The following is a 22,126-nucleotide window of genomic DNA, read 5'->3' as shown; positions in this document are numbered from 1 at the left end:
TCAAACTTAAAATAGATGTTCCACCTCATCACCCACATCATGTGACACAAGGTGCATAACTCTGACACCAATTTTTTTTATGAGTTATGCCCCTTTTTACTTAGAATTTAAGGTTGATTTTGATGTATTTTCACTATATCTCAGTTACTACTGAATGGATTTGATTCAGACTTAAAATAGATGTTCCACCTCATCACCCACATCATGTGCCCACATCATGTGACACAAGGTGCATAACTCTGACACCAAGTTTTCATGAATTATGTCCCCTTTTACTTAGAATTTAAGGTTAATTTTGTTGTATTTTCACTATATCTCAGTTCTTACTAAATGGATTTGATTCAAACTTAAAATAGTTGTTCCACCACACCACCTACATCATGTGACATAAGGTGCTTAACTCTGACATAATTTTTTTATGAATTATGTCCCCTTTTACTTTAAATTTAAGGTTGATTTTGATGTAGTTTCACTATATCTCAGTTATTACAAAATGGATTTGATTCAAACTTAAAATAGATGTTCCACCTCATCACCCACATCATGTGACACAAGGTGCATAACTCTGACACCAATTTTTCATGAATTATGCCCCTTTTTACTTAGAATTTAAGGTTAATTTTTATGTATTTTCACTATATCTCAGTTACTACTGAATGGATTTGATTCAGACTTAAAATAGATGTTCCACCTCATCACCCACATCATGTGACACAAGGTGCATAACTCTGACACTAATTTTTCTTGAATTGTGTCCCCTTTTACCTAGAATTTAAGGTTAATTTTGATGTATTTTCACTATATCTCATTCTGATTGGCTTAGAGCCAAAGGGAAGTAACCTTTTTTTAACTTTTGTATGTAGTTTCTTCACCTTAAATTCCAGGAATTAGTCTATTTTTAGAAATCCTATTTTTAGATTTTCAATATTTTAGGTATTTTTCTAACTTTTTTATTATAAGTCCTATGTAAAAAGTAAATACATTTTTCTGTGGTAACATGGGTCGGTAAGACACTTTTTTGTATTCACTTTTAGTGTATCTCTAATATTAAAGATTTAATATATTTACTAGTATTACTATACTATTATTATACTAGTATTACTTACATGTGGAAGCCCAGGATGAAGTACTCCAAAGACTAAGTATTTTTAAGATTTCTTATGGTTGCCATTCTTCTGTGACAAGACCGTATGGTGGGGGTATGAGTCACTCCTGTGACAGTTCTAGTTAAAATCGTTATAGAATTCAAATTATATTACTTCTCAATCTACGTTGAAAATCGATAAAATCAAAAAATGAATGTGTGACGCGCGTTTTTTGTATACGTGTCAATAAATAAAAGTAACGGCGTTGTAAGTTAGACATTACGATAGGTCGCACGTGCTCGTGGAATGGAAAATTACCGGCATGGCATTTTGATAGCTGTACGATTCGCGGGTAAATTCCAGTCAGTGGTAAATAAAAATAACTAACGGAAAACGGACTTCCTGGCTGCAGAAAAAAAAATATACAACACTTAACTGGTATGGTAAAAAAACGCTTTACTGTCAAAAGAATATAAAGTAAAAACACAACACGAAAATGTTAAAAAAATAATCTTTGGTTCTTATAATTATTTGAATTTTGATCGATACAAAACCATACAATGTTTAATAACGGTATTTGACTTACATCTTGAATCAGTAACAACCATAGTACCAACACTTAGGGACGAAAAATATGCTGAGAAAATAGATGTCCGAAAAATTAGGGACAAGAAAAATAATTATTTTTCCAGATTTTAAGGGTGTCCCAAGATTTAGGGTGTCCCAAGACTTAGGGTAAATACGGTAGTCTCAAATTGCTAGTATCTGATAGGTTGATTCTGAGCTCAAACTTGAAATGGACGAATGGCAGGAGAGTTTTCTTTGAATACTGTAAAAGCATGTATTTTTGCTGGGTAAAAATTTCGCGAATTTGAAATTTTGAGTATGTTTGTGAGGTTTAATATTCGTAATATTGTTTAAATGGTATCCTTCTTTAATTTGAATTATACTAATTGTAAATATTTACGCGAGGATTAATTTTCGTGAGATGTAGGGCAAATTAAACCCTTGCGAAAATTCCTGCTTTTACAGTAAATTTTTTCAGTACTTTTGATCATAGGAATTGAATTGTTTGTCAACTATGGAGAATACGTCAGATACATTAAGTAGGTCATATTATATAAAACTTACATCTATCAAAGACTTATCTGTCTGTTTCTGCATATAATTTACTTTGTCATCTATATTTTTAGATGTAACAGCCTATTAAAGTGAATGCTGTAAACTAAACATTGGATTTTCACTTTTTGCAGTGATAACCTGAATGAGATGTTGGGAGAGCTTTTCTTGCCTACAGAAACACCTGATGCACCCAAACAGAGCTTCTTCAAGAACTTGTTTGGTGGAGGACCCTCAGCACTAGACAGAGAAGAACTTTGTAAATTTTCATCATTGTTTTTTCTTTGTTTTGCAAATGATGTTAAAGTTACTTAAAGTTTTGCATTTATTCCAGTGAAATATTTTATGTTTCAACATTTAAGTTTCTTGATTTGTTTTGCCAAAGTTTAATTGCTGTTGTCCAGTTCAGTAAGCTAAGGTTGAAAAACCATCTTTGTGAGAATGCTTTGGTCCTCAGAATGAGTCTGCATATGTGCTTTTGTGCTTGCCCAATCTCCTGAACCCTTGCAAACAATTGAATGAAACTTCACACAAGTGGTCAGTACCAAACTTAGTTGTGCGTAGTGCATGTTATGTTCTTTCAGAAAAAAAAATCTGCAGAGTTAAGGGACTTCGTTTTTAGCTGGACTATTTATAGAATAGTAGAGCTATTGGACTCGCCCATGCGTCAGCGTCCGCGTCCCGATTTGGTTAAGTTTTTGTATGTAAGCTAGTATCTCAGCAACCACTTGTGGGAATGGATTGAATCTTCACACACTTATTCACTGTGATAAACTGACTTACATTGCACAGGTTCCATAACTCTATTTTGCTTTTTTACAAAATTATGCCCCTTTTTCGACTTAGAAATTTTTGGTTAAGGTTTTGTATGTAAGCTGGTATCTCAGTAACCACTTGTGGGAATGAATTGAAACTTCACACACTTATTCAATGTGATAAACTGACCTACATTGCGCAGGTTCCATAACTCTATTTTGCTTTTTATGCCCCCGAAGGGAGGCATATAGTTTTTGAACAGTCTGTCGGTCTGTCAGTCTGTCAGTCTGTCCGCAATTTTCGTGTCCGGTCCATATCTTTGTCATCGATGGATGGATTTTCAAATAACTTGGCATGAATGTGTACCACAGTAAGACGACGTGTCGCGCGCAAGACCCAGGTCCGTAGGTCAAAGGTCAAGGTCACACTTAGACGTTAAAGGATAGTGCATTGATGGGCGTGTCCGGTCCATATCTTTGTCATCCATGGATGGATTTTCAAATAACTTGGCATGAATGTATACCACAGTAAGACGACGTGTCGCGCGCAAAACCCAGGTCCGTAGCTCAAAGGTCAAGGTCACACTTAGACGTTAAAGGATAGTACATTGATGGGCGTGACCGGTCCATATCTTTGTCATCCATGGATGGATTTTCAAATAACTTGGCATGAATGTGTACCACAGTAAGACGACGTGTCGCACACAAGACCCAGGTCTGTAGCTCAAAGGTCAAGGTCACATTTAGACGTTAAAGGATAGTGCATTGATGGGCGTGTCCGGTCCATATCTTTGTCATCCATGGATGGATTTTCAAATAACTTGGCATGAATGTGTACCACAGTAAGACGACGTGTCGCGTGCAAGACCCAGGTCCGTAGCTCAAAGGTCCTAAACTCTAACATCGGCCATAACTATTCATTCAAAGTGCCATCGGGGGCATGTGTCGTCCTATGGAGACAGCTCTTGTTTACAAAATTATGCCCCTTTTTCGACTTAGAATTTTTTGGTTAAGGTTTTGTATGTAAGCTGGTATCTCAGTACTCACTAATGGGAATGAATTGAAACTTCACACACTTGTTCACTGTCATGAATTGACATGCACAAAGTAGGTCCCATAACTCTATTTTGCATTTTTACAAAATTATGCCCCTTTTTCAACATAGAAATTTTTGGTTAAGTTTATGTATGTAAGCTGGTATCTCAGTATCCACTAATGGGAAAGGATTGAAACTTCACACACTTGTTCACTGTCATGATATGACATGCAGTGCAAAGGGTCAATAACTCAACTTCACATTTTACAAAATTATGCCCCTTTTTTAACTTAGGAATTTTTGGTTAGATTCTTATATGTAAGCTGGTATCTCAGTACCCACTTACGGGAATGGATTGAAACTTCATACACTTGTCCACTGTCATGAGCTGATAAGCACTATGCAGGTTCCATAACCCTATTCTGCTTTTTTTACTAAATTATGCCCCTTTTTCGACTTTCTTATTCATTCAATCGACAAGGCTGTTGAATAGTCGAGCGTTGCTGTCCTCCGACAGCTCTTGTTTGTTACTATACTATAAACATACCGTCCACATAATTATGCAATCTTGTGTGCGTCAAATTGCAGTGTACTGTGTCAGTGCATGTGGTGGGTACATTCATCACCTTCAGTGATAGCTCTAGTTAAATATATGTGAGGTATATTATGTTAATTGGTTGAACTTGGAATACATTATGTACGTAAGAATGATATGGGTTGCACTATACTTTTGTTTAATGCAGTTGGTGAGGGGAGTGGTAAGAGTGCACGTGGTACAGCAACCAGGGTACCAGGGACTGGTGGCATGCAGAACCTACAGGCGCAGGCGCAAGCAGCAGTAGGTGGGGAAGTGGGTAGAGCCAGACTGGTATGTTTTGCTATATTGAAGTTCAATTGATGCTCTATGCATTTGATAAGTATGACTTGTTGTACTGATGTTCTTGTAGTAATTATGCATTCAGTAACATTTTTTGACAGTAATAGTTTTTTGCTTTTTGCTTGAATCACTTGCCTCTTATCTTTATGGATGAATTCTCTCATATAGGCAAGCTAACACTTAGTTGGTTGTACTACCGGTTTGCCCACCGATGCCTTAAAAAATGCCTTTATACAGCCTTTGAAGTGGCCTGTTCCAATTTTGCAAACATAAGTATAACAAGCAGATGACCCTAATAATCTTCATCTTAACCCTAAATTTTGTTGATTTCATTTCTACAGTTAGCACTAAATTCTTGTCAGGGACTGGTTGAAAGTGTAAATAGCTTAACCTCATTTTACATAATTATGATGTTTTAAAAGAAATCAAAGAAAATGTTATTGAAATGCATGACCAATGTGGATTAGGAGTTTAAGTCAGGCCTTTGACAGGCTGGAACCTCAAAATAAATTTGAAATATTTAAAGTTTTACTATTTTCTTCCTTGCTTTCTGCTTCACTCCTTTTTGCTAGAGCAAGTTTTCCTGTTAAAATTTTCACATCTTCATCATCATCTTAAGTAATTGCCTCACTCTAGAAGAGTATACGCATGATTTTGGGTTTAATTAGATACGGAACAAGTTAAGTTTTGCCGAACCTTCAGAAATTATAGAAGTTTTGTCAACCTGTGTAAAATACCACTTAAGATTGTAAGTTTCATTTTCTTATTTGTTTACAGCTACTGGGTGAGAGAGGAGAGAAGTTAGCTGGAGTAAGTGATAGAACTGAGGAAATGGCATTGCAGGCAGAGGCTTACGCTAACACTGCTCATTTACTTATGCAGAAATACAAGGACAAAAAGTGGTACCAGTTTTAATGCAAGACTTGAAATAGTACAAGACTTGAAAATTGGCTGGAAACCAGTGAAAGAACAGTGATATTCACATATACTGTGCTAATAGTTTATAATCACGAGAAGCCTGTGCTGGCTCTGTGGAATTGAGAAAGATTTGTGTTAGAATTGTAACCAGAACAATAGATGGCTTGTATTAGAACACGATTGTGTTTGTGAAAAGTGGACGGAAAACCTGAAAATTAGAACTGTTTTACAAACAGTCTTTACCCTAGTGATTAAAGAGGCTTTGTTCACTGCACTGTAGTGATAGAGACTTTTCCTCTAAAGCTCTTACTCAATGTCCGATTTATTTTAAACGCGTTTGCGAGGTTTTTGCCGCGTATAATGCAAGTACGCAAAGGTTTTAATAGAAGTGATACTCTGTCAAAACAGAGTACCGAGAGCAAGGTGCTGACTTTGATATTATACTCACATATGTAAATATACTTTATCTAATGCAAGAAGGAACATTACAGATGTTTGAAGTAAGATGGGTAAAAACCTACACGTATTTCTGACAGAATGTTGACCTTCGTGCAACATTCCGCTTAACTGTTGATAGTGAATGCTTTTACAATTTTTTTAAAGTAGAAGTTATACATGGTTTGTATTTACCTGCTAAATAATGTACACCTACCATTGTTTGAATCAGTCATCACAAAGTTTTGTGTTACGAATTGTAGTGATGTTCATATAATTAGATGTAGGCTGCACCATTTAATGATTGCACCCAGTCAGCCATTATGAATGACTCAAACCCAGTTATTGTTAGTTTTGGCCTAAAGCTTTAATAACAGAATTATTGTTATATTTTTGAGCGTCTTTCTTTATTTCTCGTTAGAATGCAAAGCTATTGTATGTCTATTATACTCCTGTTTACGAGAAGTTTTGCACTGCAGCTACAGATTAGTCCTGACTTGACAGAAAGAGAGTTTCTAGGCTGAGCTTACTGTTGGATCCACCAGATCTGTAACTAGTTTTTTGTGCAGCAGGTCCGTTATACAGTCTTTGGTGAATTTCTTATTTATTTTTCATGATCTAGATAAAAGATATTTATCATTTTACAGATTTCTTTGGAGTGGTAGCAGGATCATTTCGACTATATGTTATATTGAAGCATGTTAACTTCATAGGCAACAATGTTATTTTTCAAGTTGCAATTTATAGCCTTAAATTTTAAAGTAACCAAAATATTCTTGAGTGATCCATATGGATCCATCTACAAATGAGGTCAAAGTTGCAAATTTTTCAATATTCAAATGGCGGAAATATACAGCGGAAAATACTTACTTGAAAGCTACTTGCCTCTAAAATTATCTAGTATGTGTAGTCGAAAAACAGTTGATTATGACATCTTTCAATGATTTTAAAAAGATAAGAAAGTGGTTCACAGAGGTGTGTAAAATACTTGATTTCTGATTGGATCAAAACTGATAAAAGTAGATACACGCAAGACATATAGGTAAATCAAGGTAAATATATATTTAATGAAAGGCATCCTTGAAAATATCCTTTCAAAAAACTTTTCTTTTAGATTGACTCATATTATTTACACAAAATTTTTATTACTTCTCTGGTCTCTTTAGAATGATATATATATGGTATTGTCATGTATTTAAAGAGAAATCAAGGAAAAACTTTGTTTCTTAAAAAGTGGATCAAACAGGAATATATTATCTTGGCCTTTTATTTTTGAAGAGCTATAACATGGATAAATCGTGTGTCAACTAGGCTGTCAGGTCAGTAAGTTTGGGGCACAAAGAGTGTAACTGTTACAGAGAATGCTACTTTTTCTTAAATTGATGTATGTGACTATTCTATTAATAGTACTCTTGCAAAGTCACATGACTGATATGTTCTATTTATAGTGCATGTAACAGGTGTTTTAAGAATGACAGCATGTGAAAAGTGTGTTCACTATTGTACCACAGGTAGTTTTCTATTTATAGTAACACTGAGACTGCATTTAAACATGTTTATAGTAGTACCAGAATTCATATGCGAGGTGTGTCAAATTGTGTAAGATTTAGACATTTGTGTGTTACAATTCAATGTCACCCTATACAGTTAATGAATATTTGTTGTGTGCGATCCTTGAATCATTTCACATCATTGAATATTTGTTGTGTGCGATCCTTGAATCATTTCACATCATTAAACAAAACATCTTTTCATCTGTGATAGGCTCAATATTCTGTTGGAATTTTCTTCCAAGACAAAAAAAACAACAATAAACTGTTCAGTGGGATGGAATTTGATAAATGTGCTATTTAAGATCAGAATTTGGTGTACTGAACTAGTACATGTATAGTTACATCTGATTGTCATATCTACCGCTCCAGAAGAGTATTAATTATACAGGTAGAAGGATGGTGTATGATACACAAGACTGCACTAGAGCACCCAAGCACGGGACTCTTGTCTGAAAGAACGTAAAAATTTAGTTGAGAAGCAGGAGGATCGAATATGCAACCCATTGTTTTATAGCCTTAACATCTTACAGCTGGACTACTACATCGCTTTTAAGATAAGATTGTTCTTCTGTTTGACTTGACTTTCTATAATAGCATAATAGGTCCAATTATAAGTGCTCACCAAGGAGTATTTGTTTTGCAGGAAGTTTTCAAATTCAGTTGACCCATCACTCATATTGAATCACTTATTTCATCTTGATTTGACTTCCAAGCAAATGCCACTGTGAGTGAGGTAGTTTTTCATGAATATTATGCATCTGACTAGGTCAGAAGGTCAAATGAAAGTTAATAATGAAGCTAAAAAGGCATATCATCCAATCATGGGAGAAAAGGAAAAATATTTCAATTTATTCTACACACAGAAGACAGTTCTTAAATTAAAGGTCCAATACTAAGGAAAGTGAACATTTTAATTTCTTTTAAAAAGCACAGAAACTATTTCATTTTATTGGAAAATGAAAGTTGGTATGTAGAAATCTGAAATAAATTGCAGTATATGTACAATAATGTTTCTATGAAGTATGAAGAAAGTTAAAAAGACCTGGGGGGGTCATTCTGTCGATTCATTGAAATTTCAACATAATACACATACATTTCTTTGAGTTCCAAAGACCTTCTGTAAATTTTGACCTGCCAATCTTTATTATTTAGTGTCTTGCAGAAGTCTATGCACTGGCTATGAAAAAAATTGCCAACTCACTTTCCCTTAGTAATGGATCTTTAAACTCCATTTAAGTTGTAAATAATAGTTTGATTCAAAGAAAAACAAGTATTTATGCATTCTTTTTACTGGACAGAACATTGGGAAACTGTCGACTTTGTAAAATCGCCTTATCATGTCCTGGATTGTTTTTTGCATCTCTTAGATTTTCTTTGAATTTCTGCAAAGAGGAGCAGTAATGAATTGTCACACATGAAATTAGGAAACAATTAAAATAGTTTGATTGAGTGCATGGTGATGTTTGGGGTAAGTGTGTATTTGGGCATTTAATATTTAGTTATACTATATTCTATTCATCCTCTGAAATTTTGTAAACATATGAAATTTGTTTTGAATTATTGTTGATTTTATATACAAATAGTTTATTATTTAGTGTTCATCTATTATATTTATTAATATATTAGCAATTATTTATTTTATTACCTCAGTGCAATTCTATCTCTTTTTTTGTGTGTGTGATATTCTGTTATCAGTGTTTGTATGCCACATCTGAAATCCAGCTCGGAAACGGCCTGTTTTGTGTTTATATTCTGATGAAACTGTTAGGCATTTTGTTTGGAAAATACTGCATAAACGAGAGTTAGGCATTTTGTTTAGAAAATACTGCATAAAATAGGTCTACAAATGATATTGTATCATTATAGGGGAGAAAGAAATTGCCTGTATCTAGCACTTGGAAGCTTATCGTGTTGAGGAAATATATGCTTCCTTACAGAGATATTCAAGGTTTTTGCCTGGAACAAATTCAGGTTATAACGAAACTATTTTACAATTCTGAAGTTCATTTTAAGAAATCAAATATTTATTACCTGCTGTAAAATCTTATTTTTTAGAAGGGATTAGTTTTGGCTGTGTTCACAAACTCCATCTTTGCAAAAAGATGCTATAAGTGTGAAGATTAACAATGATAATCATTGTTACATGTTTATGAGGGTTATATTTCGTTACTGAATTTTGTACAATTTATCAACTCCAGTACAAACAGGAATTGTAATGTTCAGATAAGTATATGGCTTATTTTCCCCATACGTTATTGTTCTGCTGTAACTGGGCATGGATTCAAATAGGACGTTTAAATGTTACAGGCACAAATATATTCCTTATTTATTTTTGGCAACAAACCGGCTGAAGAAAACTCACTATTCTGACATTGTGGAGCATTTGAACAAATTGAACGGAGATTGAACAAGTGTTAGGAATTAAGAACATTTCAGTTATTACTAGCTGTTACCCACCTATTGGTTGATGGGTCATTATACCCTGATATTTAAATGTGGTTTCATGAACTTTGGCTTTTAATTTTTTGTGAGAAATTTTGTAACTGTGATACATAACTGAAAATACCTTGCAAATACCCATTAAAGAACTTCTATTCAAGACTTTGGGAGTATTTTATGTACATAAATGGTTTAACAGAAACTTGTTTAGCAAATTAGAAGAGTTAATTGTTTTAGAGGTAAACTATGTAAATATATATTTAAATGATGAAGCAGCAGATTTGTGCTGAGGGCAAGACACTATGTCATGTGAAAATAAGGGCCAAATTTAATGACTCATTCCATGAAAGTACCATGTATTTTTTGTTTTTATCTTTTCAGAATTTACTGAAACTGCTAATATGTTTTTCCTGAATGCTTTATTTTTTTGACATTTGTTATGGATTTGTTGCTTACACCTGCAAGGGCAAGAGTTGGACGTTGGAACTGTGTGGGAGATTTGATAGTACAGATGTCTTGGTAAAATAGCCAGAAGATGTGATATGAGGATAATCTATAGTTTATATGCCTCATTAAAAAAACTAGAAGATAATTGTATGAGGTAATCTTAAGTATATATGTCTTGGTAGAATAGCCGGACAGTATTGTACAAGAACACATTCCTCTGTAACATTGCCGGAAGATATTGTACAACGATAATCAAAAGTAATTATGCCTCAGTAAATTGACCAGAAGATATTGTACTAGGCTAATATAAAGTAAAATAGTCAAAAGTTATTTATGCAGATAATCTACAAGAATAATCTGATAAAATGGCCTGAAGATATTATGCAAGGATAATCTTGAGTATATATTCTTTCTTCAGAAGATATTGTACAAGAATAATGCCTCAGCAAAATAGCTGGAAGACATTGACAATAATCTAGAAGTATTCATTTCTACACACCCACATATAAATTATGGTCATTTTATCTCCACCATGCAGAGAATCTTACCTGTCATCCATCACCCAGTTTGCTAGTTACTACATATATGTTTGTACATTAATGTATGTGTATGCGTTATTTATTTTAAGTGCAATATGTACCTGTCAGGTACATGGCTTTGGATTGTTTGTTTTCAACTGTTATAGGGTAGAATTTGATGAATTTCTGTACATGCTTTATAAATGTGAATTAGTTAAGACTAAAAAATTCTGACGTTAGAAAGTAATAGTGTTTCAAGTTGAATTATGTATTACAAGTTAAATCATGTATTTTGAGTGTGAATCATGCATACTTGAATACAAATTAATTTTAAAAGAGGTCAGTGGAGCGGTGGTCTAGTGGATAAGGTGTCAGCCCCACAGTCTAGGGGTTGTGTGTTCGAGCCCCACGGGGTCACGAGCATGACTCGTCATATGACACCATTACTGGGTTTTCCAGGAAGCGGACTCGAGAGTGTTTCCATTAAGCTTGAAGCTTTCCTCACAATTGAGCTAAAACAAACTAGTATAAACTAAAAGAGGTCAGTATAGAGTGGCTATGGTCAGTATTATAATGTCAAATCTGACTGCAATGAATCTTCTTGCCTTTCCCTAATTGGTACAGTTGTTTACTGTTTCAGTGAAGTACTTAAATAGGGCTTGATATTATTAATTATACTCAGAAATATTTAAGAGATGCACATCTTTAAATTTTTCCAATTCATTTTGTTGCATTGTTTTCATTGGCTAAAGTAGGTCATGTGTCGCCATTTTTCAAATTTTTATATATTAATGAAACATTGCGTTTGTTAACAGACAGAATTATTATGACAATATTCAAACTTAAAGAATAAATCTATGCTGCCAACAGGATATTCCATGTTCAAATTAAACAGGGGAGATAGCCGGTACAAATAGCAATCAAAGCAGCCCACTTGATTCAGAAAATAAATACCCACTTCTTGTTTTGAATCATCCCATTTCCGCAGGGGCAATTTAAATTCAGGAGAAATACTTCCATTATGACTTCCTTAGATCCACCGACTATGGTAAGTAAATGCTCAAAAAATGTCTAGGATAAAAATTTCTAACATAAACATGTCTTTAAACAGGGTTGAATGGTATAAAAATAATATTACATCCAATTACGTCACCTGTTGGGTATGAAATTACTTCAATTTTTACTTCAGTAGTTCAGTTTTAAGCTCAGTGGAAATTTTAAGCATTTATTTCTATTGAAATTTAATTTCAATTTGTAAGTGATTTGGCAAATGTTATAAACGTAAAAACCCAGGAAAAAAAACATACACCTGTTCTGTAATGGATATCCTATTGAAACAGTTCTGTTTTAAAATGCATACTGAAAATTAAGAATTTCAGTGTTTGATAAGCAAATGTCAAATATGAGAACAAAGTTATGTACACACACCTTTCTGAAGCATAAACCATGTCAAGATACTGAATATAATATGTACTCTTTCTTTATTTAGCAGATTCTTATTAACCCTTATGCCGGACACCATTGATTCTGCCTTTGCGACCAGTGTAGATCATGATCTATACTGTTTGCCATTAAGTCAGTATCTTTTTGGGAAGCATCACTTTTAACAGTTCATGGTACTGTCCAAATTGTAGGATGGACAAGTTCATTATAGAAATTTATCAGGTTAACTTGTGTAGGGATTTTCATGTAAACTTTAAGTATTTAAATATTAGATTCATCTAAAATCCTTGATTATTCCACCATATAGATTCATAAAGCAGCTATATTTTTTTTTTTTTTTTTTTTTTTGAAGGAAGTGTGTTATTTATGCACCATTTTGCTGATAGAATTGATTGAATTTCAAGCCTAATACTGAAGTTATCTCAATTTCAGTCTGTCATTTACTTTCTGCGGAAAAATTAATCACAAATCAGATATTTCATTAACAAGAACCATGGAGATTACATTCCATATACCGTACTGCAGATTACGTGCTCTTGTGTGATGGTTTTATTTTCACAAATGCAAAACAAAATGTCACATGCTAATTCAAACTATCCATGAACATTTTTCTGAACTCAAACATTCCTATTTCCTAAATTCCTAACATCATGAATGAGGCTACTAACTTTAAAATCGCTGGGGGAAAAGCGTACCTGAGTATTACCATATCTACAGTTTTAATGATTATAGATAAATGAATTTAACCAAAAATAATAATGTTCATTTGCTGATTCTACATTCCAAGATTATAAAGGTATCTCATATTAATTTGAGCCACACCATGGGAAAATCAACATAGTATGTTTGCGACCAGCATGGATCCAGACCAGCTGGCACATCCATGCAGTCTGGTCAAGATCCATGCTGTTCACTTCCAAAGCTTATTGCCATTAGAGAAACCGTTAGCAAACAGCATGGATCCTGATCAGACTACGTGGATGCGCAGTCTGGTCTGGATCCATGCTGGTCGCAAATGCACTATGTTGGTTTTCTCATGGTGCGGCTCATTTATTGCTGTGATTTCAGACTATTTCTTACAGTTATCAAAGAGAAAAAGAAATCCCAAAACTGGTATGTGATCTAAAGAATCCAATGCTTGTATCAAGGTGACTCTGATTGGGAAAATTGTAAGTTTGTCAAAAAAACCAGCATAATTATCAATTACATTCCAGATATGTATAAGATTTTCTTTTTGTAAATGTTTGCAAAATGATCATTTTTGTTGTTAAGGAATTCAAAAATTGTGAGTAAATTTTTGAATGCTATTGTTAGTATGTGTGTGAGAATATCAAGATGGTTGATTTTGCCTCACTTGTTATAGATAACCTGTTATATGTTGATGTTTTAATTGGACAGATGTTAAACTCCTGTAGAAATATTCTGAAGGTCAAATAAAATCCCTCAACAAAATGTGTCAGTAGTTAGTTCTTTATTTTTCTAGCTTCAAATATTTCCAGATTTAAAGTAAGCTCAAGTCATATCTGATTGCCAATTTATACACCGCATTAATGATGCCTAAAAGCAATACATGTACATTGTAGAATTCTGTCAATTTTAAATGCCTGGTGTTCGAATCTTTGGCCATGCACTGGAAATTTCCGAGATGCTCCCCAGTGTCTCCCACATAAATAAGAGTACTGTTGTTTTGTTGGGGTTTTTTTTCAAGGAAAGACTGCATACAAAGGTGTGATATCAAATGATCTTTTTGAATAGGACGCAACACTGACGTCAACATCAACATCAACTATGTTATTTTGATTTTGTTGTCATTTCTCCCATCATGACGTTTTTCAGTTGTTTGTAAATTCTTACGAATTTAGTACAACTTTTTAACTTTTCAAAAATTAATGAATAAATCCCATACGATGTGTTATTATTTGATTTTATTGAAATTTTAAAATGTTATTGTAACACCTTGTTTTACGCGTACGCTAAAAATAATTTCAGTAATTTTTAGGATAACGGCAAAATAACAAATTGCGGGTTAGCTGTTTTGTTTAGTATAGATCATACTGCAGTCATTCATAAACTGAGTATACATATGAATAAAGAAACGAAACAAGCAACTTTTCTTTTAATTAACGTTATCTAGTTTTATCATACTATTATCAGTTCATTTTTTCTCATCTTCATTGTCCATTCTTTTCTGTAACTGAGCAAGGGCTGCTAGACGCTTGTCTCTCCAGTTTCTGCGGGCTTGTAACGTATCCATAGGAACCAGCTGTTCCATCTCGGACTGGATTTGATCCAGGACTGGTCCATCAAACTTATCTGGCTCTCTGAATGTGGCCATAACACCTTCGATCATCGTGGCGTAGCGTTCTGAGTAACTGTACATCCCTTAAAAATTGAGACTGAATAAGTAAAACAATGCAAAGCTTCAGTAAGACTTACAAAGTCTGTTGAGATCAAATAATCTGTAATAACGTTAATTTCTTTCTTGATACTGACACTGATAATTTCTCAGAAAACCATTTCCTCTCTAGGCTCATCTCGGGTCAGAGATATTGTAATTTTTTTTCAACAAAGTGCTATTAAAAGACAGGATTTTATGGTAGAGATATTTGTTTCGGAGGACTCTAACGACTGTTGCCTGTCGAAGCTTCAGTGTCAGGACTCCAAAGATTTATCGTATCCAATCGAATTGTATCTATTTTTTTGGATATTATTATTACGGTGTATATTTTTTTATCACTGTACAGCATAATTTGTATTAAACCTATGATATTTATATATATGATATTTATATAATATCTTTAAACACAGGGAGGGGGTGAGATGGATCATGGATTCTGGATCTGGGAAGGGTTGGGGAGGGTTCGTGAACTTTAGGTGGATCCTGGATATAGCTTTGGGGAGGGTTCACGAAGGTTTGAAATTTGGAGTTCATTTTTGCGTGATATCAAAGGAGACGTTAAACGTGATTGTTTTACTCTAGGGAGATACAGACAGTTATAAATTTAAATACTTGCCGTCAGCATTGAGGTAAGCTGTTTCTATTGGTCCCATGAAAGCATATCTCCGTCCTAATCCTGCACTCATAACCTTGTCTAAACCTTCTACGTCTATTATACCATCCTGAAATGGTAAAACAACCTTCCTCTATTATACTATTCTGAAAAGAAAAGAAAATTGCCTTCGTCTATTAACCGTAGAAAACAGCCTTCTTTTATTATACCATTTAAAAAAAAGATGACAGCCGTCGTCTACTCATGATAATGTCCTGAAAAAAAAGAAATCAACCTTTATCTATTATACCATAAAAACATCCTTCATCTGTTATACCATAAAAACATCCTTCATCTGTTATACCATATAAAAAAAACATCCTTCATCTATTATACCATAAAAACATCCTTCATCTATTATACCATAAAAACATCCTTCATCTATTATACCATAAAAACATCCTTCGTCTATTATACCATAAAAACATCCTTCATCTTTTAAAGTATCCTGAAACATGAAAACAGCCTTCTTGAAAAAAGAAAACAACCTTTGTCTATTATACCATAAAAAGCATCCTTCATCTGTTATACCATAAAAACATCCTTCATCTGTTATACCATATAAAAAAAACATCCTTCATCTATTATACCATAAAAACATCCTTCATCTATTATACCATAAAAACAGCCTTCGTCTATTATACCATAAAAACAGCCTTCGTCTTTTAAAGTATCCTGAAACATGAAAACAGCCTTCTTGGAAAAAGAAAACAACCTTTGTCTATTATACCATAAAAAGCATCCTTCATCTGTTATACCATAAAAACAACCTTTGTCTATTTTGCCTCCCTGAAAAAAGAAAAAAAGTATTCGTCTGTTACTAGTACAGTAATACCATTCTGAAAATGGAAATTGTCCTTCCCAGAACAAAGACAGCAGCCTTCTTCTATAACATCATGCTTAAAAAAAGGAAACAACCTTCGTCTGTTATACCGTCCTGAAAAAATAAAACAGACTTTCTCTATTAAAAGTACAGTATACCATTTTCAAAACAGGAAAATATCCCTCCCCGAGAAAAGAATACAGCCTTCGTCTATTACAAGTACAGTATACTATTCTCAACACAGGAATATATCACTCCATGAAATAAAGAAAAAACAGCCTCCGTTTATTACATCATCTTGGAAACGAAGCCAACTTCGTTTGTTACACTATCTCAAAGAGCTATAAAAATAAATGTATTTTATACTTCTTTGGACCAATAAACCATTTTGAAAAAAATGAAAAGAAAAAAAACAAGAAAGCAGTTTTCGTCTGTTACACCATCCTGACAAAAAAAGAAAACAACCTTCATCTGTTATACCATCATGAAAAAAGAAAATGGTCCTCATCTATTACAGCCTAAAACAATGTTCGTCTCTACGTCATTAAGAAAATAGAAAACAACCTTTATCTTTACACCATTATGGAAAAAAGAAAACAACCATCATCTATTATACCTCCCTAAAAAGGAAAACTGCATTCATCATTTACACCATCCTCGAAGTTGACGCATTGGTCGAAAGGGCTAAGACGCTTTCCTACGGAGGTGAAGACCCCCTGGTTCGATTCCTGGCTATTCCCATTGCGGCGTGTCCTTGGGCAAGGCACTTTATCATGATTGTCTCAGTCGACCAAGCTGTAAATGGGTATCAGCAAATTGCTGGGGGTAGGGAATAATTGGTTTTAACTGTTCTTCAAATAGGGTCGCTCAAAAGCTCTAATTGTTTCACAAAGCGACGGTAAACAAAATTTACCTTTATTTTTACCTGTAAAATGATTTATACCGGATATATGGAGAAAACACTGTGTACTGAAAGACGTAAGATTCTTTTAACAACCATATGACACTACAAAGCTCTACGGCTCTTTAATCTAAATTTCGACTAGGACAACAACATGATAGCCAACCCACGTAACTTTTGGATACCGTGCACTTGGAGGAAACGTCTCGATTTAGGTATCATTTTGCAAATATTTTCCTTTTTACTTGAATAAAGTTCGTCGAAGACAATAAAAATGAGTGTTTCCTCCGCACAAAGCATCTGCTATCAGTTCTTTTCTCAAACACTTCGCCTAACTGCTTTCGTGGACCAACTGTGTAGATAACGTACACACTTAGAGAAAAAGAGAAAAGTACTGTAAACTGATTGCAGACGTTTTGTGCGGAGGAAAGCACAAATTTGTCTGTCTTCGGCACTCTTCATCCTATGAAAATCCGTCAAGTAATAAGGAAAATATAGGCAAAATTCTACCTGAATCCGGACATTTTCTCCATATGAAGGATATCCAAAAGTCACATGGATTGACCATCCTGAACAATTAACCAAGCTGAAATAAAGAAACAGCAGTAGCAGACAAGTCACATTTACGAAAATCCGTGATGGTCATAAGAATAATATTATTCTGCCGTATTGAAAATAAGTAGTGAGAAAAAGTCCAAAGATCTATAAAGAAATAAACGTGCGTTCTTACTTTTATGAGCCTCCAGCTCTCTTTCATGATGGCATATTGAATTCTATTCAGGACAAATCCATCTATTTCCTTCTTCAATATTACTGGTACCTGGCCTAGTTTTTCCATAATGGATTTTGTTGTCGGAACCACGTCGGAATCTGCCCATGGGCTGGGAATCAATTCAACAAGTGGCGCATAAAATGGAGGATTTGTCTGAAGTTTAGTGTAAAATTTAATAGATCTCGCTGATAAAATATTGGAAAGACATCTCCTTTTTCCCTAAATAGTTTACCACTCACGCAAAACTTGCAGCAAAGCATTATATTCGGCATGTTTTCATGAAAAGTCACTGGTAATCACGTTATGACAGTAATAAATATATATCATGGAACAAACACCTAACTAAACAATACCAACGTTTGTGGATCGACTCTTTCTTACAGATAGCAAGCTTCTGGAATTGGAGCGTCATAATTATCTTGCACTATCTTCCCACTAACATTACGAGCAGTCTTCTGGAGGAGGCGCCTAAATGAGCTACCGGTGGCGACTATAAATAAACTTATATACAAACAAACAAACATATGGTCTTGTCTGTTCATAGAAGCTGAAGGTGGCCATAATTGGTATTACCTTTACGGTCCGTTATAAGCATTAAAAAACAACAACAATAAACGAAATAGGTAACTGGTTTGTATCCTAGTTGACTCGCCGTCCTAATTTCAAGTTAAATAACGTACCGGATGTACAACGATGAATCTATTCTTGTGTTGAATGTTTGCTGCTAGTTTGGACGGCAATAAGGCGCTAGCGGACGAGGCTAGTATACAAGTATCATTCAGTAATTTATCCACTTTGGCATAAACTGCAGTCTTCAATTCAATACGCTCTGGAACACATTCCTGCAACATAAAACAGCAAATCTATAGGTGAGCTCGATTTTGTAACAAGATTTCTCTCAGTATACCCCTTTCGCCCGATTTGTACACGTTTACGGGCGTATCAATCTTATGCACCTGTTGGACATGCTGAATAGCTCGACCGAATCACCACGGCGTTTGTTTTTTTTTGTTCCTATTACGTGGCTGAGATAGCCCGGTGCTGTACAAGTCGAGCCCTTCTTCTATTGTTTCTTTTTCTTGTAGAGTACGAAACGAGCATCTGATTGGGTATTATCGTTAAAAATTGAACAAATATGTAAATATAGCAGAAGCTTTTGCCACTCAGTTGATTTTTTTCTTAGGCTTACATCCACACCGACACATCATCATGTAATGTCATAGCTGATGGTGGAGGAAAACCTAACATTCTTCTTGGTGGAGGAAAACCTAACATTCTTCTTCGGTCATTATTCGGTCCGATTTAAACTTGTTGACATAGATTCAATAAGGATTTATAAAATATTCCGTGTATTGAATTTTTTTTTTTTTTTTTTGGATTTAACGTCGCACCGATACATGATAGGTCATATGGCAACTTCCCAGCTTTAATGGTGGAGGAAGACCCCTGGTGCCCCTCCGTGCATTATTTGATCACGAGCGGGCATCTGGGTAGAACCACCGACCTTCCGTAAGCCAGCTGGATGGTTTCCTCACTTGAAGAATCCAACGCCCCGAGTGAGGCTCGAACCCACATCGATGAGGGGCAAGTGATTTGAAGTCAGCGACCTTAACCACTCGGCCACGGAGGCCCCTTTTGAAAAAAATAGTACGTCCACGCATTTATTTAAAAAAAATCATCTTTTCACCGAATATTTTATTATTCGTTTGCAGTAATATCGATTGAAGCATCAATTTTACAGTTTAGAAAACTTCAGTTTAAACTTGCTAAACATTTATCTTTTTCAGATGTCGTAAATATAATTAGGGTGCTTCTGTTCTTTTGCCACTGTTACTTTATATATATAAAAACGAGACAGACATGCATTTACACATTTTAAACGAATGCTCGTGCGCTCAGGATGTATATCTAGTACCTACTTCAACTTTATGAAACGTGGTCAATCATTTACTATCCTATTGCATCTCAAAATAAAAAAGTACATACATGTACATAAACGGCATTCTTCACACATTGCTCAATATCGTCTGTCGTATTGATATTGTTAAACTGTTGTTCTGCAGTCAGGGATCCTCGGAGTAGTTGGAGACCCTGTAGCTCTTTCAGTTGTGCTTTTATTTCATTAACTGCACTAGAAAGTTGCGACTTCTCTATATCATACAGCCAGACCTCATATTCGGCGGCAGCGAAAAGCATAGCAAAGCTACGCCCAATAAGGCCACTGAAAAAAAAATGAATGTGGAAAAAAATAAACACATGAAAACCGTGCCTCTATCAATGTGTTGTCATATAGTGTCTTGCTGAATATTCAGATGAATTTGGAGAAAAATAACAATATTTTCTGATAAATTGCAAACAAAAAACTTATATAACGCATTTGAAGCTGATCCACTGTGCTCCAGGTGAGCAAAATCGCCAATGTGATATTGCGACCAAGCGGCGAGGAAGGTCAAAGTTAGATATAGCAACCAGAGTTCGCCAATCGACATTGTCCGGCATAAAATTATCATGCGCGATTATAAATATAATAACATTGGTAATATCTACCTGCCAATTATGCCAACTTTCTCCTTACGTGCTGCCATTGGAAGGAAAACGATTCAAATTTTAATAAAGTTAACACGATACAAAGTAAAGTGATCTTAGTTAATGATCTTTCCTCCAGTAGGACTGATCTTTATCTATCTATTAGTGACCCGGTAACTATTATTTCTTATCTTTCACAAGGCCAAATAATCTTTGTTTCTTGGTCACGTATCATCAAGAAGCAAACGGTAGACTATATTTCACCGACGAATTCATCATTTATGATTCACTGTTCAATTTACAACCTCCTTAGAATTTAAAAAAAAAATGATTTTGGATAAAATATCCAAAACTGAACATGAAAGAAAATGATGAGCAATAATATCATAATATCATCTCTGAAGAATGACCGCGAAACAAGACATACTTTTAGCATTTTCAGGTACTTCTGACTTGGTCCCCATAGGTAAGGTAAGCAAAGTCCTGAAAATTGTGCATAAGCGTCGTCGAAGTAGGAAATTATCGGTCTAATTAGCTAAGCGGACCGATGGAATTTAGGAAAAATCGATTTCACAATAATTAGAATGTCTTTTTTTCATTTTTCATCCATTGTTCCACCTGTGTATCCTTTTAAAGAACTTTATTCTCATTCGTTACATGAAACATTGCATTTTTGTCTAGCCTGAGGTAAGTTTCGGTCAAAGCAAATTACCATATGCAATGAAGTTTGCAATTAAAAAGTGCAAATTTACCGGTGCAATGATAAATTCGATTGACCGACTTTTACAAGCAGTTTAGTATGCATAGTCATCAAACACTCGAGACAACTAATTGCTCCCGAATACGATTATTTCTTACTTTGAATATAAAAAAATGGGCCGTTAAAAGCTGACGCAAGTTTCGAGTTGACGTACTTCTTGTACATATGAGCCGCACCATGTGAAAACCAACATAGTGCGTTTGCGACCAGCATGGATCCAGACCAGCCTACGCATCCGCGCAGTCTGGTCAGGATCCATGCTGTTCGCTAATGGTTTCTCTCATTGCAATAGACTTTGAAATCGAACAGCATGTATCCTGACCAGCCTGCGCGGATGCGCAGGCTGTCTGGATCCATGCTGGTCGCAAACGCAAAATGTTGGTTTTCTCGTGTCGCGGCTCATATGGTTATCCCGTTAGAGGTATATGTATGTTACAATCTTGATGATAAACTGGTTTTGTATGAAAATACGTATATATGATTACATTTCAGTAGTCAGGAAAGCGTCATAGATTTCGAATATTTATCAATTTAAGTGGTCTTTGACATTTGTGTAAAGTTTCATCAAAATCCATTCAGTGGTTTTAGAGAGGTTGTTTAAAGAAATTGTTGATCAAATAAGTGTGGCGGTTGGGGGAGTGGGTGAGTAATGTGGATTGTTCCACTCCT

At 34.8% G+C, this 22,126-nt stretch overlaps 2 protein-coding genes across 6 annotated transcripts in view; one reads left to right on the top strand and one right to left on the bottom strand.

Moving 5' to 3' along the window:
* Positions 1-14,079, top strand: part of LOC123551218 (syntaxin-binding protein 5-like) — a 145,883-nt gene extending 131,804 nt beyond the window's left edge. For all 5 annotated transcript variants that reach the window (XM_053540772.1, XM_053540768.1, XM_053540771.1 and 2 more), the window contains 3 exons: positions 2,339-2,463; positions 4,739-4,863; positions 5,650-14,079. In XM_053540772.1, the coding sequence (XP_053396747.1) occupies positions 2,339-2,463; positions 4,739-4,863; positions 5,650-5,787 (388 nt within the window). In that variant the 3' untranslated portion in view covers positions 5,788-14,079. The remainder of the gene's footprint in view (positions 1-2,338; positions 2,464-4,738; positions 4,864-5,649) is intronic.
* Positions 14,080-14,728: 649 nt separating this feature from the next.
* Positions 14,729-20,861, bottom strand: LOC123551220 (lambda-crystallin-like). Its single transcript, XM_045339982.2, has 6 exons — positions 20,719-20,861; positions 20,158-20,392; positions 18,852-19,013; positions 18,130-18,324; positions 15,640-15,745; positions 14,729-15,007 (listed from the first exon to the last, which is right to left on the bottom strand). The coding sequence occupies exons 1-6, from the start codon at positions 20,754-20,756 to the stop codon at positions 14,781-14,783; spliced, it is 963 nt and encodes a 320-aa protein (XP_045195917.1). The 5' UTR covers positions 20,757-20,861; the 3' UTR covers positions 14,729-14,780.
* Between the last annotated feature and the right edge of the window lie 1,265 nt (positions 20,862-22,126).

The sequence above is a fragment of the Mercenaria mercenaria genome, chromosome 4 (assembly GCF_021730395.1).
Source record: "Mercenaria mercenaria strain notata chromosome 4, MADL_Memer_1, whole genome shotgun sequence".
NCBI classification, from domain to species: Eukaryota; Metazoa; Mollusca; class Bivalvia; order Venerida; family Veneridae; genus Mercenaria; species Mercenaria mercenaria.
This window is presented reverse-complemented; position numbering and strand designations above follow the sequence as displayed.

Excerpts from the sequence above, each read along its gene's own strand:
- LOC123551220 (XM_045339982.2), bottom strand. The coding sequence starts at position 20,756 with ATGGCAGCACGTAAGGAGAAAGTTGGCATAATTGGCAG. Across the intron at positions 20,393-20,718 it reads AAAGTTGGCATAATTGGCAG|TGGCCTTATTGGGCGTAGCT; the intron begins GTAGATATTACC and ends TTTTTTTTTCAG. Across the intron at positions 18,325-18,851 it reads GATTCATCGTTGTACATCCG|ACAAATCCTCCATTTTATGC; the intron begins GTACGTTATTTA and ends ACTAAACTTCAG.